At 53.3% G+C, this 16,699-nt stretch overlaps 5 protein-coding genes across 5 annotated transcripts; 1 reads left to right on the forward strand and 4 right to left on the reverse strand.

Moving 5' to 3' along the window:
• Window positions 1-2,307: 2,307 nt before the first annotated feature.
• Window positions 2,308-3,766, forward strand: CGGC5_v014836 (Satratoxin biosynthesis SC1 cluster protein 4; the record flags this gene model as incomplete). Its single annotated transcript, XM_032019594.1, has 5 exons — window positions 2,308-2,475; window positions 2,536-2,572; window positions 2,639-2,706; window positions 2,781-3,154; window positions 3,220-3,766. 5 exons carry the CDS (start codon window positions 2,308-2,310, stop codon window positions 3,764-3,766), a joined length of 1,194 nt encoding a protein of 397 aa, XP_031883299.1.
• Window positions 3,767-4,112: 346 nt separating this feature from the next.
• On the reverse strand, window positions 4,113-9,005 carry ABCA3-1 (ATP-binding cassette sub-family A member 3; the record flags this gene model as incomplete). The annotated part of the gene is made up of 1 exon (XM_032019593.1): window positions 4,113-9,005. One exon carries the CDS (start codon window positions 9,003-9,005, stop codon window positions 4,113-4,115), a length of 4,893 nt encoding a protein of 1,630 aa, XP_031883369.1.
• A 1,370-nt stretch (window positions 9,006-10,375) lies between these two features.
• On the reverse strand, window positions 10,376-13,268 carry rhp41 (DNA repair protein rhp41; the record flags this gene model as incomplete). The annotated part of the gene is made up of 2 exons (XM_032019592.2): window positions 10,376-12,448; window positions 12,507-13,268. 2 exons carry the CDS (start codon window positions 13,266-13,268, stop codon window positions 10,376-10,378), a joined length of 2,835 nt encoding a protein of 944 aa, XP_031883370.2.
• A 503-nt stretch (window positions 13,269-13,771) lies between these two features.
• Y212 (putative 21.2 kDa protein) lies at window positions 13,772-14,423 on the reverse strand (the record flags this gene model as incomplete). The annotated part of the gene is made up of 3 exons (XM_032019590.1): window positions 13,772-14,040; window positions 14,105-14,187; window positions 14,242-14,423. The coding sequence occupies 3 exons, from the start codon at window positions 14,421-14,423 to the stop codon at window positions 13,772-13,774; spliced, it is 534 nt and encodes a 177-aa protein (XP_031883258.1).
• Window positions 14,424-14,777: 354 nt separating this feature from the next.
• Window positions 14,778-15,673, reverse strand: trt5-2 (Methyltransferase trt5; the record flags this gene model as incomplete). The annotated part of the gene is made up of 2 exons (XM_032019589.1): window positions 14,778-15,467; window positions 15,518-15,673. 2 exons carry the CDS (start codon window positions 15,671-15,673, stop codon window positions 14,778-14,780), a joined length of 846 nt encoding a protein of 281 aa, XP_031883257.1.
• Between the last annotated feature and the right edge of the window lie 1,026 nt (window positions 15,674-16,699).

Consider the following 16,699-nt stretch of genomic DNA (forward strand, 5'->3'; position numbering starts at 1 on the left):
AAGCAAACTGATCTCCCGACAGTGCTAACGGCCGTGGCAGATGTACACCAGAAGAACGTGTAGTAACAAGAGAAATGTACTGACGACCTTGTCCATTTCGAATTCCACGTGGCACATACACCATTCCTGTCGAGAAAGAGATGCTTCTGAGCTAGTTCTCGTCACCATGGCACAGCCCTAGTTGCACCATTAGCAGGAGCATGCGATGTTAGTAGTGAAGGAGAAGGCAGGGATCTTGACTCTGTCTCGCTCATATGGCATGCCTTCCAGTGGATGTGTACTTTGGAGTTCGTCACATATGTAACATCCTAAAGCTTGTACAAAACATCTTCTCATACCGTGCCGACTGCCAATTGTCACAGACGATGTGCGGAAGACAGAGGAGGAGCCAGGATCCGAGTTTGATCAATTAGTGGCAATAGAGCACAGGCGGGAGACAACAACACCGCGACTGTGCGTCTTGCTCATGAGTAGATCCAAGCATTATGGCGCCTCAGATAAGGTAGGGATGGGACAACATACGGAGTAGACGGGCCTCCCCTCCCCTCAACCCCAGGGCCCCTTTCACAGGTTTGGGAATCGGTTCCTACCTAGGTACCAAAGCTCCGGGACCTGGCCGCTCAATAACGGGCGCATGATGGGAACTGGCTCATCCAGGATCGGCTACCCTCGAATATACAACTCTCAGTTGCAGAATCAACGATGTTTGCGACTCATGCTCCGTCCATAGGCCGAGAAGTGCATCAGCGCATTCAGAGAGCAGGCAGGGCTAGGCGAGTACGGCGCATTTGATGATGTTGCCGCGACTACGGCTGGCTGTAAGCAAGACCACCTCCTGGTTCTCGTGCGTTTTCCGGTGTAACCCATTGACAACCGATAGTTATGAAGACAGAAAAGTCGATAAAGTTCAGTAAATCAACTGATGATACAAAGTCGCTTCTCGACACCCTCCTCCCGTGTTTGGGACCCCTATATCTCATCTTTTCCTATGCCGTTTCGTGACAATATCCTCTTCCGAATGATTTCCGGAAATAGCAAGATCCGGACGGCAGAGACAGCGGAAAAAATCCAGGAGTGGGTGGTTGGACGGATGACGATAAGATGACGAAAAATGCAATTTCGAAGACAGAATACAAAGGCTAGACGGGCCATCAGTTCAGGAGAGAGGACGCGGACTGAGCGTTCAGTCAAGCATCGGACTTTGTGTTCTCATTCGCAGACCCGGCACACCACCTGTCTGCCAAACAAGGTTCTCCGCTGCCATCGCGGGTTGAGATACCCGTGCGCTGCTCTCTCTCTTACACTCAAAGCTTGATTGACGTGGTTCTTGCTGCTGTCCACCGCTCGTATCCTTCCCTAGCTGGTGAGGTTTGAACTCGCAGCTGAGGGGACCTCTTGGAGCATGGTCTACCCGGCTCAAGGGGCGGACAAATGTAGGTGCCGCGAAGTAAGAAAGTCAAAGTCAAAGCCCCCCGCTGTCTGCTTTCTCGATCCATAGTAACACCAGAGTAGTTCACACGCTAAACATCTTCACCCTCCTCGCTCTTTCGCCTCTTCCGCGCTTAATCTTTCTATTTGGTTTAAACTCTACTTTCCCGCGAACCCCATGCGGCTCTCTTCCATGCCTTGCCTCGCTACTCCCTTCCCTTGGCCAACCTTCATCGAGATGGATGTGAATCCAGAATCAGGGAAAAAGCATGGACTTTACTTCGCCATCATCAAGCAGGCTAAGACAGACAGACGGGCAGCCAACTTGTCGTTGATCAGCTGGGCTCATCCCTAGTTCCATCTGGCGATTTTGGTGAATCGAGTCTTTCTAGTTCGTTAGTCTGATTGCGGGTTCCGTTTCGCCGTGCGTGATACTCGCTCATCTGAACGAGGGACGGCCCAGTCGACCTGTTTCTTTTTTCGTTTCCTCTTTTCTTGCCGCCAACTAGGATCAGAGTCTCGGCGTTACGAACCTATTAGTGTGACGAAAATGACTCGGTCATGATGGCGAAGAATGGTGGTGTGCTCCGCAGACACACTTCCTTCGCGTGAATGCTGTTCGGAACTCTGTCTTCCCCTTCCCGTCATCCTATTTTGAGCCCCTGCTCGCAGCGGTTCATGACTTGTCTTTTGGAAGAGGGGGCCTGCGATGTGCGTCTTTTAGTTTGGCTCTATTCAAAAACGCATTCTTTCCCCCGTAATCGACCTGTTTAGTAGGTGCTGCCCGCCAAGTCAACATCTGCTTAAGCTTGCATGTTCACGCTCTCCAATTCTTCATCTTGCCTTAGCCAAAACTACCGATCGCCAGCGAAGACGAGTATGGCAAAGCTTCCTGCAGACTCGTACGAAGACCAGAGAGGAGTTGTCGTCGGCTCCGTAGTCTTCTGTATCATGTTTCCCACCACGCTGGTGGGTCTACGGATTTACACGAGAACAAAGGTCATTGAACTATTCGGCGTTGATGACGTTCTTGCCATCGCTGGACTTGTGAGTCATGCCAACAACGTGCTGGCTGGAAAGACGAAGGACTGACTGGTCTGAGGAAAGTTGGCTTTGATAGGCTGTGGAACTGCCATTGCAGCAAGTATGTCATGTCACAAACCTCCTTGAACAAGAGGGTCCTGTTCATGTTGGCTAATGCGGACGGCAGTGACTGAACATGGCCTCGGGAGACATATCTCAACACTGGACAAAGCAGAGATCCCGGAGTACCTCCACGTTAGTTTCGGCCCTTTCCCTACCAGATATGTTCAAATTTGATCTGTTGGGTGCTCGCTCACACGGCTCTCCAGACCTTCTTTGTCTCCATCGTCTTCTACAACATTGCGCTTCTCTGTATAAAATTGTCTTTTCTGTTCCAGTATTACCGAATCATGGCTGTTCCTAAGATGAGGAGAATTTACGCTGTCGCAATCGTCGTGGTTGGAGCATGGGCCGTTTCCCAGCTTCTCATCGCTACCTTCACCTGTATACCCGTCGAAGGGTTCTGGGACAAGACCATCAAGGCCTATTGCATCCCTAACCAGCCACAGTGGTATGTGAATGCGGCGGGAAATATTGCCACCGATGTCGCCGTCTTTGCACTTCCTCTGCCCATATTTTGGCATCTTAGTCTACCCAGGAAGCAGAAGCTGCTCCTCATGGGGATATTCAGCCTCGGATTTTTGTGAGTGGTTACAATTTTGTCCCCGATCGTTCGACGCAGCATGTCGGTTTTCTAACAGTTCCCAGTACTGTGGCCGTCTCTATTGTCCGCACCAAATATCTCAGCATCCAACAGGACTTCACCTGGACCAATGTTGAAGCTTCTCTCTGGTCGCTTGGAGAGATATCTTCGGCCGTTACCTGCGCCTGCCTTCCGACTCTGCGACCCCTCATGACCAAACTGTTCCCGAGGATGATGGCTAGGGTGAACTACTCCTTGCACTCGGACACTCGTGGCACCCGCGATACCCGTGGCACATTCCCCACGAGTGCATATCCACCAGCCATCGTCAAGCCCGACGTGGAGATGGCCACCACGGAGTCGGCTGTCTCAAGCGCGCGGTCGAGCCACGCGAAGGAAGACAAGTCCGCCACCCACGTGTCGCCTTATTCAAACCAACACCAGACCGCTTCGACCGAAAGCATCTTTGGTTTGGCAAGTGTACGAGAGGACGCAATCACCCCCGTCAAATCCAACTTCAGCCCCACGAGCCCCAGACCGACATGGTCCCCTTCTTCCAGCAAAGGATCTCAGGGCCGAAGAGACATACGCAGAAATGGCTCTGTGATCTGACATGATTCGAGAGTGATGCTCGTTCAACAGCAAAAAGTTTCTATGGGATCTGGGCTGGTAATCCGAAGAGTGAATAATGTATCGTCAAGAGGCTTCCGAGATGCCGGTGTCATCTACAACGTGTGCCAGAGGGTGCCGAACGGGAGGGAAACGTCCACTTTTGATTGAAAAACGAAGCTCTCGATGTCTTGGATACATGATGGCATCTATCGACTTTTTAATACCCCGGTTAATAATCAAGTAATCATCTATTAAGGCCCCCCTGCCTCTCGCATTTGGGTATCTCTTTTGAGTTGTGTTCTACGTGCTCACATCATCTTTCATTTTTGGTGTGTTTCTCACCCACTCATCGCCCAAAACGCCACCAGGACCTCCTCTCCGGCTCTTTATAGCCTTCTTCCTGAACATTGTGCTTTCCAACAATTGTGAGGAACACTTGGTCTAGTGTTGTGGGGCTGACGCTGTAATGCATGACACCCAGGTTCTCGCGTTGCTCCTCCAACATGACAGCCAGCTGACCAACGGCGCTGGAAGATACATCCTGGTCCGCCCGCTGGATTTCTTCAACTTTGTGGCCACTGAACGCGCTCAGAACTTCGCTCGCTGGCACGGAGAAGCGCATTTGGCCGTGGTAGGTCTTCTCCTCCACTTCAGCCCCAGGTAGGAATTTCTTAACCCAGTCACGAAGCCTCTCTGTTTCTTCTAGGGTGGTATGTGGCGCCGTCTTACTGATCAGGTGCACGTGAAGGGCATCTCCGAAGCGATGCCGAAGGCTGTCCGTCGTGCCAAGTGCCAGCATACGTTTCGCCAAGATCCCGGCCCGGCTCGCAAGGGCGTCGGCCTCCTCCATGCTGTGTGTCGTCAACAGGAGAGATCGCCCAGGAACCGTGGCCGCTAGCGTCTTCCACATGATACGCTTCGCAGCGGCGTCCAGGCCCGAAGAAGGCTCGTCTAACAATACCACGGTCGGATTGCCCATTAACGCGATACCGAGGCTTAGTTTACGCTTGTTACCGCCCGACAACGCGTGGGCCATGCGCGTCGAAAAAGCCTGGAGCCCAACTGCGTGAATCACGGCGTTGACATTGTGGTCGATATCGGGAATGCCGCGGACGCGAGCGTAAAATTCCAAGTGTTCGCGCACTGTCATTAGATCCATCGCATCGTGTTGAGGGCAGACACCAAGGTGCGCCCGCGCAGCCGGCAAGTCGTGGATCACAGATCTATCCTCGACCAGTATGTCGCCGCCATTACGACTTGATTTGAGATCTCCGCGAATCAGAGAAATAGTCGTCGACTTGCCCGCTCCATTTGGTCCTAGGAGAGCAAAGACTTCTCCACGCTGAATGCCGAAGGTGACATTATCAACGGCAGTGTTCTTGCCGAAAGTCTTCGTTAGATGTATTACTCTAAGCCCATCATCGTTGTTTTGTGTCGTCGTGACTCTGTTCAGCTCATTTGCCAGCTCCTCATCGGACGAGCTAGGATCTTCAGGTTCAGGATGTCGACGTTGCCAAAGTCGCCGTATGGACAAGCCAACAGAACCACTGTCAGCCCATACCAGAATGCCAAAGAGAAGAATGGACTGGATGACTAGGTACAATATGAGGCCACCGTATTGGAGCATTCCGCCCGGATTGGGCGCAAGCTGGCGACCATCACAGGCTGTTGAGAACAGGTTCAGAGTCAAGAACATAGCTCGAACAACCGAGCCAATGGGCGCGACGGCGGAGATGACAAAGTGGACGACAAGCAGATAATCGTCAACCCGAGTCACCGGCGCAAACGTTACCGTACAGAGGTATGCAACCAGATAGACAAGGAACATGACTGCTTGCCCTGCGGCAACCCAGGCGTATGTAGAAAGCTGCGTCTTACAGAAAAGAGAGATGACATAGGCCAAAAGGATAGCGGTCAGCCCGTAAAGCATGAATACGAGAAAGATGTAGCCGACATGATACCAGATGTTTGAAAGGGTCGCCCAGAGAATAGTCACCAGTGCTGTGGAGGCGAGTACAACGATGAAGTCGAATGCGAGATAAGCAAGCCATAGAGGCAATGGTCGAACACCATTGGAGTATTGCAGGCCTCGAACCATCCGCCGGCGTTCCAGACTCGGGTACAGGGCGAAGAACCCGGGGTAAGCCGAGAGAGCTATGCCGGTGTAAACGAGGAATTGCAGGGAGTTGCCGGTGTCAGGGTCCCAAGGAGTGGCGAAGGGTGCCCAGGCCATCATGAGTGTGACATTGCTCAGGAGCATGTTCATGAGATTCTGGGTCAGCAACGGATTGATAAGACCGTTGTAGTTAGCCATATAGGCGATGGTAGGTTCCATGCTGCCATCCCCAAACCAAAGACCACCTGGCAGTGTTTCAACCCGTCGCTCAACAATGGTGCTTTTGAAAGAGTCGAATGTTTCAGTAAAGGTGGCATTCTCTTCAAGCAGTTGCCTTGCAAAACCTAGTCCAGTGCCCGTACTGGTTCCTAAGCCACCGCTGCCAGAGGCTGCGTTGAAAACCGGCAGAAGAACGCTTGCGGCGGTGTTCAAGTCCAACTTCGAAGATGGCCCAAGAACCAGTTTCCATGTGAAGTCTGTGAGACTGAAACCCTGGGTTTGGTCGAGCGAACGCTCTTCAGAGGGTGCGCATCCCGGCTTGTTTTGGCCTTTGATGAATAAAGTGACGAGGCCGGCGGCTGCTACGGGGAGAATGAAGGCGGCGAAGTGCGGAATCCAGTTGGTCTTGAGGATGGTGATGCGCTTCCGGAAGAGAACGGCTGCTTGCTGCATATAACCAATGCGATTGCCGTCAAGAAGTTTTAACCCTCCCGAAGATGCGACGCCGGTAGTATGAGCCTCGTCTGATGCTACTTTCTTCTCGTTGTATTCCGACGTCGTGTCAGACGCGGACGGGAAGTCTCCTGCTTCTCCTCGGACCTCCTCTGCCAGTTGCAGGAATACGTCCTCAATTGTAGGCCCAGAGAATCGGTATTTATGGATGTCGTTGGCCTCTAAGGTGCGGATAACCTGAGCAGCCAGGGTTGAGGATGGCGCGATATAACTGACAAGATCGAACGAGATCTTCTTTTGAACACCGTGGACATCAGGGCCATTCTTAATGCCAGTGTCCTTATGAACATGAACGCGATATCCACCGCCAAGACGGTCTTTCAGTTCGACGGAAGATCCATCAGCACGTAGTGTACCTTTCGACAAGATGGCGATGTGGTCAGCCAGCAGATCGGCTTCGTCTAAGAAGTGAGTTGTAAGGACAATTGTGCGGCGCCCTCGCTCGGCCAAGAGAATGTCCCAGAGTTTTCGCCGACTGAGAGGGTCGATGCCGCTGCTGACTTCGTCGACACAACAGACAGCACTTCCTCCCGTGAGCATCATGCCCAGCTGGAGCTTTCTCTTTTGTCCCCCGGACAGAGTCTTGGACATGGCTTTCCGCTTCAGCTCAAGGTCAATCGATTTGATGAGGTCGCGAACTTCCTGTTTCGACGCAAGATCTTTCGGCGATTTGAGCCTGTTAAAGATCTGGATATGTTGCTCAACAGTGAGATCGTCCCACATGACATTCTTCTGAGGCGCAATTCCCAGCCCGCCGGTGCCATCAATGGTGATAGCACCGCTCGTCAGTTTGTTGGTGCCGGCAATGGAGTCCAAGGTTGTAGATTTGCCACTGCCATTGGCGCCCAAAAGGGCGAGGATTTGGCCTCGACGGATGTTCAGAGTCAAGTTGTTGACAGCGACAACGGGTTCGCGAGGGCGCGAAATGAAAGAAAACATGCGACGCAGTGCCGAGGGCTTATAAATCTTGCTGAAGCCATCGATACGGACAGCCGCCTCGGTTGCTGGGTCATTGACCGAGCCGAACACGACGTTTCTGCCCTGGGTGGTAGTGCCGTGCAGTCTCGACTCGATGACTGCCCCAAGAAGGGGATACCCAAATACCTGGATGACCAGAAATACCCATAACACGATTCCAGTGAGTTGCCACGGGCTACCCGGAGGAATCTGTGCAAGATTCGTCGGAGCGTCGCCTGATTCGTAACGGGCCATGTATGTAATAAAGTACACATAATTACAAGGCGTGAATAGGAAGCTGAGAATACCAACAGTGGCGGTGCTAGGGTAGGAAATGGATTGGGCGAGAATTCCAAGTATGATAATGATCAGAACAGCAGCGATGCCGCTGATTTGGGCCTTTTTGAAAAAAGAGGAGGCCAAGATGGAAAGAGAGGCCATGGCTATTCCGTTGAGAACATGATAGACCAGAACAGTGGCCACACTCGTGCGAGCAAAGACACCGGCTCGAAGTACTAGAGAACCGATGATCCATCCAGGAAGGTAGATGAGCACAAATGCGAAATGATAGGAAACGATGCGGGCCGCCTGGGCATGCCATCGTTGCTTGACAGGCATCATGGCGTCGAGGAGTCGGGTCATGCCACTCTCACGTTCGGTCGCGATGAATCCGGTGAGATGGTAAGTAACAAACAAGACGCTGGTCATGAAGGCAACGCCCATCCAGTTGGTAATGGCGCTCTGGTACCGGACACGAATCTGAATGGCACGTTCTTCCTGGGTCATGCTCGTAAAGGGATATTCGGTCACCGTGTTGGGCAGAGGGCCTTGCTGGACTTGCGAGGAGTTGGAACTGGCGACTTTGGCGATGGCAGCATCAACTGCACGTTGCAGAGGTAAGAGGTAGATCTGAGCGTCATTCCTGTCCGAGTCGACGTCGACGACCATTGATCGCAGTGCGCCATCGCTGCGCAAGGTATAATTCCAGTAATTGCCGGTGCCCTCAGCGGGGGAAGACTGGAAAACAACGGCGCCATAGCATCTGGAAACGCCGCGAAGGTTGCTGCGGCAGTCTGTACCCAGGTCAGCTGTAGATGACCGGCGTAGGGCTTTCTTGCCGACGCTCTCGACGGATTGAGTGAGCGTGTCGATGACTTTGTCGATGTCCCCGCCGATGAGACCGTTGTTCACGAAGACAACGGTCTGTCTACCGGTGCTAGCTGCGGCATCGAGGGCATCCGGTAGAGAACGAATTTGCCTTGGGTCGGAAACGCCGTAGACGGCTGGGGGGACGAAAAGATTCTTTGCGAAGCTGAAAAATGTCGTCAAGGCGATAGGGAGGATGAATGCAATGAAAATGGCCGCGATGGAGTGGCGGCTGATTATCCTCCAATTTTTGACAGTCAAAGTCCAAGTCTGGCGTAGAAGCGCCATCATGGGCGAGTCGCCTCGGGCGGCTACGTCGTCGTTTCCCGTTCTTGGTATCGATTCGCGTATTTTGTTGTTGACGGTGCCGACGTGAGGATGGGATATCGCGGACGTTTTGGGATGAGCAGAGGCTCGCGATGAAGGCTGGCTAAAAAAAAAATGTGCAAAAGAGAGTGGAATTTTCACAAATCCAAGCCGTACCTTCTCTTGTTACTCCAACGACCTCTCGAGGCGGCGTGTGAGCCACGACAAGGGGGTAGGAAGAATGAAGACGAAATGGATGTACGTATTAGGACGAAATAGACGAGACGAACATTGGGACGAGGAAGACCCTTGGAGACACGGCGTAGGCACGGTGTCTTGGGGTGTGATGGATCACTCTGGATGAACTCTCGACCTGGAGCAAGACACGTCGGGATTAGGTCAGACTGCCGTCGCGAGCGATGAGGGACCGGAGAAGAATGATTTCTCCTGGCGCCGTGCCGTGCGTGCGTGGCTTGCCTAGGTAGGTAGGCAAGGCACACCGAACTGAACTGAACTGGACTGACCTGAAAAGGCAGCCGACGCGCGACGTGCCAAGGTGGGAGTCAAACTGGGGTTCGCCTCTTCCACCGGGCGTTTGGTCTTCGTAATTCACAGCTGAGGTATCCACTACCTACCTTACCTACGTTACCTTAATAATAAGGTAGTAGGTAAGGTAAGGGAGGCAATAAACGACGGGAATTGGCCCGAATCCCGGCCGGCGGCACTGAGGTGACACCCGACCCGTCCATGCTCGCGCTGGACCCTGGCACAGATGTCTGGGCCACGGATAGGTACACAATTACCTACAACGAGATGCACATCCCACCCTTCCGCCAAACATGATGATAGGTACTCAGCAGCAACATCATCGCCGCGACTCGAGGCAGCAAGTGTAACATGCAGTCTTACGGCTACCCACTTGCACCGTTGTTGGGCGGAATCTCGCCAACGAAACGGGATCCAGCACAGCCTCCTCCGCTAATCAGACAGCCGTTTGTGTCTCGGGCGTTGATCGTTGCAGTGGCTACTTCAATCCTTCATGTTTCTTGGCCCCCGACGTTGGGCCGGGACTTGGTCGAAGCTCGGTGTGGCTTCGGGCCAAGCCGCACCGTGCAAATATCGTTGACGTCGGTCCAGAACGGTCAAGAATGTCTTGAATCCATCGATTATACCAACCCACCAATCACATCGCACTATCTCCCCAGAGGTCAAGTCTATCACGTCCTACCCAAAGTGCCAAGTTCTGCCTCGTCGTTGTTCAAAATTGCTGCTGCCCTAGGGTATCTAGACTCATCATCTCCTCTGTCATCGGCTCCCTTGACTCGCCCTGCGATAGTGCAGGTGATCGTCATCTACTCCACTAGGAATCCTCCTCCACCGTCCTCCTCCTCCATGTCATACTCCTCTGTAACGTCGCTCGGTGCATCTTCAACTTCTTCGTCTTCGTCTTTCTCCGCCCCGAGAACCGAAAGGTCTTCTAACCCCATGTCGCCATCCTCGCCATCCCTTTCGGTGTTCTCTTCCCCCTCGTTAGCTGCAAAGCCTCCGCTTTCTTCCACATCCACGTCCTGAGCGGCGAAGCCTACACCGCGGTCGCTGTCGACATCCTCATCCCCAGCAACGAAGCCTCCGTCACCGCCCTCTTCCTCTTCCACTTCCACTTCTTCAGCCACGAAACCCCCACCGCCATATTTGCTCTCGTTACCAACCATGAAACCTCCAGATCTGCCTTGACTCGCATCTTCTTCAACTATAAAGCCTCCCCCAAATGCCTCGTCCTGGGCAAGACATCCCCTACCTTGGTTATCACACTCAACCATGGAGCCGCCTGTTGCCATACTTTCTTCACGCTCTGACATTTCCGCGATTTCCCCAACCATTTCCCTCTCCTCTTCGGCTCTCTCTTCGGGGTCCACTCCGGCCCATACGCGCTCCCGGATCCGGAGTGCCGTAAGAAACCTCTTCCACATTCGGATCGCAGCCAAAGACCTCTTGCTCCGCTCTACTTGTGCTTCCATATCTCCCAAACCCTCCATCACAGCCCGAACGGCTTCTTCATGCTCTCGTGCTACTACTACGCCATTCAGCACAGCTGTACCATGCTTTCCCTTGAAATTGAACCCTGTCAACGCCGGCGCGTAGTCAATCCCTAGTATGTGAGCGGCGCGCGCAGCAGCGTCGAATTCGTCCGTGACGTGAACTCCACCTTGCGGCACCATGCTCGCCACGTATACATCAATGTTGCCAAACTTGTTCTTCGGCACACGACCATTGATGACTGGCGGGGCATGGTAAAGCTCTGTCTGCTCTTCGGTAAATACCGGCATACCTGCCGCGTCTCTCTCATCTCCGCCGTATCCATCGTCAATAAACTCGCCTGGCCTGGCGTTGGATCTTCGAGGAAGAAATTTGACCGGAACTTCCATAGGCTTGACTTCGCGTCCGTAGCTGCGGTACCATTTGTCCCTACTACGCGCAATCCGCACGTCCCTACGCCGGTAGACCTTCTCCAACGGCGCTTTGCTTCCCGCCGAGACCGTCCCGGCGGGCTGCGCTTCTGGTATAAGAACTTCATTGCGCCGCAAATGCCTTTCCAGCGCAAATACCGGGTGGTCCTTGAAGTCTGCCACGTTTCTTGGCATAGGTTCACGGCCTTCGACAGCCATCAATTCGTTGTCTTCAATCTGATCAAGATCTGTTTTTGGACGTCGAGTGAACGGTTTAAGAGCCTTGCGCCACCACCAGTCACCTCGTTCAACAGCAGTTTCGACACGCAATCTTCTTGTCTTTGCCGCATATGCCTTGGCGTACCTCCTGGTCACGTCTCGCGCAGTACCGTCAGATTCAAAGGCAACCACATAGGTCATGCAATTTTCTCGGTCGGAGGCCGGTGGCTCAATGGCACGAGGTTTCCACATCGAATTTGTAACCAGCGGATCCACAGGCTGCCATTTCTGATGAGCAGTATCAAGAACTTCTACCCAGTAAACCGGAAATGGCGACTCGCGGATATTAATCGGAGTCTCTTTCAGCTGTCGACCTTTCGGGGGTGATGCTGGTATCGACGGTAAGTGGTAAGCCGCGGCGTTTGGGTGGCCAAGCCGTCGCAGAGGCGAAGCTTTGCTCATATCTGACGACGATGATCCTTCTCCAGCCAGTGAATACTTGGCTACCTGTGCCTGAATCTGTTCTGCTCTTGTAGGCTTTGATGGTGTCTTCAGGCTACGGGGTTTGGGGAGCGTTGGACCACCTGAGGCGAAAGAGAGTGGCTGCAGAGAGCAAACCAATCGGGCGCGGATCCCAGCAGATCGCAGCAGGGCACAGTATAGCTGAGCACCAACATCTCGAGAGCCTTGTAGCTTTCTGGCAGCCTCCCTGAAATCAGATCTTTCCAAGCATGAGTCCATATTGCTCGACGGTTCGTACTTACAAGGTGAGTCAGCCATGATGTGTCTCGAGACAGTGTGGAAGCGGCCTACGTACCTTGGAGATGTGCTCGAGGTCCTCAGCCCAAAGCGCCCGGCGCAATCCCTTTTCTGTGATATGAAACTTGGCCTTGAAAATGGACCCAGCTTGTTCAAGACCAGTTTTGAGAGATTCTGTTTGGCCAAATTGTGGCAGATCAGATGATGGGTTCAGATAATTGACGATCTTCTTGGTCAAAAGAGAACGCATTGATTTCTGTACTTCTCCATCGTCGCACCATCGGTTTCTCAAAGCACAGTGCAGCATCAGGCAGAGCAGATGTGTCCGGTGTACTGTTATGCGGCGTTCCCTCTCCTCTTTCGAGATAGGCTTTCTTCTATCGGCGCCCTTTTTGGCTGCAGGTGTTGTCGGCGTATGGGCTGATAGATTGAGTGTAAGCTTCTTCGGTTCCTCTGTAACCTCCACATCCGGGTGTACGGCGCCCAAATCGACATCCTCGAATTCGATGTCATCTTCGGATTCTTCCTCGTCTGAATCTCTTTCCATTGTCTGGAAAATAGGTGGGGGGAGAGCGACGTCTTCAAATTCAATATCTTCATCATCTTCGTCTTCGTCCGGCTCTGGGGCCTTGGGCGGATCGACTCGGGCAGTCTTCTCTCCAGGTCGCTTAAGCTTCTTCAACGGCGGCTCGGAGGGAGCTGGAGTGGAAGGACCAGTACCAGCGCCTGCCTCAAGCAGCATCTCTTGGTAGACATTTGGCAGGCCGGGGGTGGCGGGCTGCGACCGAGAAGCCCTGGTTCTTTTGCGGCCAGCCATCATGGCAATCGACCAGGGAAGGAAAGACTTCAACTGGACGGCGGCAATTGCAGGAAAAATTGCATATGCTACGAAAGTGTCGATAGGTCTTCGAAAGACTGCATGACTGGCGGCGATGTTCACTGAAAGCCGTTGGTGATAGACAGGCAAAGCTCGACTTCTTGACTCGTCGCGGTCGCGCCTGCTAGGCTGACACTGGACACTGGGCGCACTAGACAACGTCATGAGCGCACGGGCCATTATCGCGCGCGCGTAGCATACACTACAGGTACGTACACACAGCAATAAATGTGACTCTTATACTTGGGTACGTCGGGTACTTCAGGCCTAGGGCAACCATTCGTCTCCCCCGCGCGCACTGGCCCTCCCTCCTCCAAGTGTCCGCACACTGGCGCCAAATTACTTCCGACGTAGTATCAACATGAGTTCCTGATCTTGGAACGATACACATTTTGCGGATACGCAGGTCTTCAAATGAACAGCTGCTGTCCGCGCCCGGTGCAGGATCAGTCGCGATAGAAGAGAGTCGTGTCCAGAGGTATTCTCTCGCCCATCCAGATGGCGCGTTGTGTGTGGTTGCGCAGCTCAATGGCATTGTGGTTGCCCTCTTCGTCTGTGTTGGGATGGACGAGTACTGACAGGGGCCCTCTGTAGATGGCCAGCCACGGGATAAAGGCACCGAACTGTGCAGGCGTGAAGAGATTGACCTCGAACATGGCGACAGGGTGCGGGCCGACGGGCTTCTCCCAGAATCGGTAAATTCTCAGCTCAGGGACTAAGATAGTAATCATCAAGTCGTCAGTGAGAGCTATTTCTACTCGGTCCTTGATCCGACTTACACTCTCGTCGAATGCGCTCCCACAAGTCCTTGGCATGCTTGACCTGGTCCGGGTTATTCTGGAAATGGTAGATGTGGATGTCACTGTATTGATGTTAGTCCTACGGGTAAGGAAGGTCGAAGCTCAATGCCGCTTACAAGCCTCCTCGACGCCCATTCGAAAGCGGAGCCGGGAACGACTCGTACGCCTCGCTCAGCCCTTCACGTGGGGGATTTCTGAAGCTTTTGCCATCTTCGTTGAGATCGCTGGGTAGAGGAGGTGCATTTTCGTAGCCCTCGGATGGCGACACGAAGGTGTAACGCGGGGGATTGGTGGCCATTTTAAGAGATGATATTAGGTAGTCTGCGTGGTGGCTTTTTAGCTTTGGAGGTTGGTTGGTTGGTTCAATCGGGGTTCCACGACAAGGATACTTGTCTTATTGGCAAGACTGCTCATCATCCATGAGGGGTTGCCGACTGCCATATATACTAGGTACTCGTGGGGTGCAAGAGAAGGCAAGCTGCTTTATTATCTGTGCCATTTGGTAATTACTACTGAGGTTTTGGGCCAGCCAACCGTACCTCACTGCATGGTAATTCTGGACGTGTCCAGTTGTTACCTTAAGGTGTGCACTGACGCCATGCATCTTTGGTAAGCACACTAATTTCTAAGCAGCCGCGCGCGCAGAAAAGCGTCAGTCTCTCCTCACTTGGTAGACGGCGTACCGACTCATCCTGGCCGTGTCTCCGAACCCGGGGAGCGAGTCCACCGCGGCCACATGCTCCCACCATACTTTCCACTTTGTTCCCGTCTTCGCCCCCACTTCGTCCCATAAGCGCTGGAAGCTGGCTTGATCGTGCAGGTACATCCGGCGCCCCCTGTTGTCGCTTTCCTTCGGCTCCGTAGTCCCCAGATGCCGTCCGAAGACAAGCCCGTCTTGAAGTCCCGGCTTGAGGAACTTGATGATGCGTTCCGCTGCCATTACCTGTTGCTTCCAGTCGAACAAGTGGAAGAAGGCATTGGCCCAGATGATGCTGATTTGTCCGTTAAGCACAGAGAGACCCGTGTCGGCCGGGTCCAAGATGTCACCCGCCACAAGCGTACCCCGGAACCGGCCCTTGTCCCGGAACAGATCGTAGCCGATGTCCAGAAACTCGCGTTGCACATCCGCTCCGTAAAGCCGGGAGCTATCAACACCGTCGTGTGCGAGTTGCCGGAGAGCTTGCCCGACGCAAGTGCCCAGGTCCAGCAGCGTGTCTCCCGAGTCCGCTTGAGTTAGTCGGCCTAGGACTTTTTGATACAACGCATCCTGTGGATCGGCCAGCAGGAGAAACCGCCAGCGCCCGATGCACGGGTAGTGGAAAACCTTCCACAGCGAGTCGCGCTTTCTTCGTCAGCCTTCGGTCTCATCCTATGATCGCGCCATCGACCTACAATCCTTCGTATGTGGTTGTCCATCTCCCCTGCGGGAATGCCACTGTAGTCTCGGAGAAGAGCGCGGGACGCTTCATACCCCTCAGGCAGCTCTTTCTCGTACATCCATGTTTGCTCTGCGGGCACGTCCGCACTTTCAAAGAATTCTTTTGTCATTTGAGGACTCTGGCTCGTTGGAGATCGCAGTCGTGTGTTTTGAACGAGGGCGCTTGGCCGACTTTATCTTGCTGATGCCCATCTGACATGGCTTGTTTCACTGGCGATGCTCGGTGCGAAACCGGCGACCGCTGCCGATGAGCCGCACTTCCCCTCTTTGCGTCAACAATTCCATCCAGCAAGACATGCACTAGCAATCTCACCATGTGCAGCTTGCTGGAAGCCATGAGCTACGACATGCCGGTCCAGATCTGCACGCACAACGTGTGCTTACTCACGTAGTCCAAGCGTGATGGGAAGAGCACATCGCCTCCAACCTTGCTGATATGCAAGTCCTCACAGGTACCGAAGCTCACTTAGGGCGTAAGATACTATTGGTCAATGGCATGTTCAAGTGACAGGGCGTCGCATTCAGCCCCACCTTATTCACATTAAACTTGTTGCCTCCCGAAGTCTGGAAATACCCCATGTTAGCAACCGGGCGGGTTCCATGCAAAAAGAGCAAACACAATCGCAAAGACAAGGGGATAGTGGCGACAGGGATGGCGGAGAATATGTGATTTTGTCTGATTAGGCATGGTGTCCTTTTTCTGTTTCCATCAACAAGTGACTGCAGATGCAGCCAGTATGGACACTCGAGTCCCTCCATCCCTAGAAGATGGTGGACCCCGTATCGGTCACCGCTATTCCAACAGATGGGCCAGGCATGGTCTTTCCAGTTCATGGTTGCCGTTGAATATCGAACTCGAGCCGAGCCTCCTAGTCTCTGTATTGGCCTTGAGGAATGTAAGTCCAGTCTGATATGTATGCTGGTGTTGAGCCAAGCCCTCCATTACTTGTGCAATACACACCAACAAAGACGCCTACATCACATTAGCAGGAATTTTCATCACAGACCTAGATCAAGTACCTGTAAAGCCCCAGCTTAGAGCATCATTCGACGCATACACCAGTGTCTTCATTCGAGAAGCTGCATTGGCTGGGCCGGCCGAAAAAGAATAGTGCGTCAGGTTCGCGGCCTTCACC

The sequence above is a fragment of the Colletotrichum fructicola genome, assembly GCF_000319635.2.
Source record: "Colletotrichum fructicola Nara gc5 chromosome Unknown KSG_Nara_v1_contig09, whole genome shotgun sequence".
Taxonomy (NCBI): Eukaryota; Fungi; Ascomycota; class Sordariomycetes; order Glomerellales; family Glomerellaceae; genus Colletotrichum; species Colletotrichum fructicola.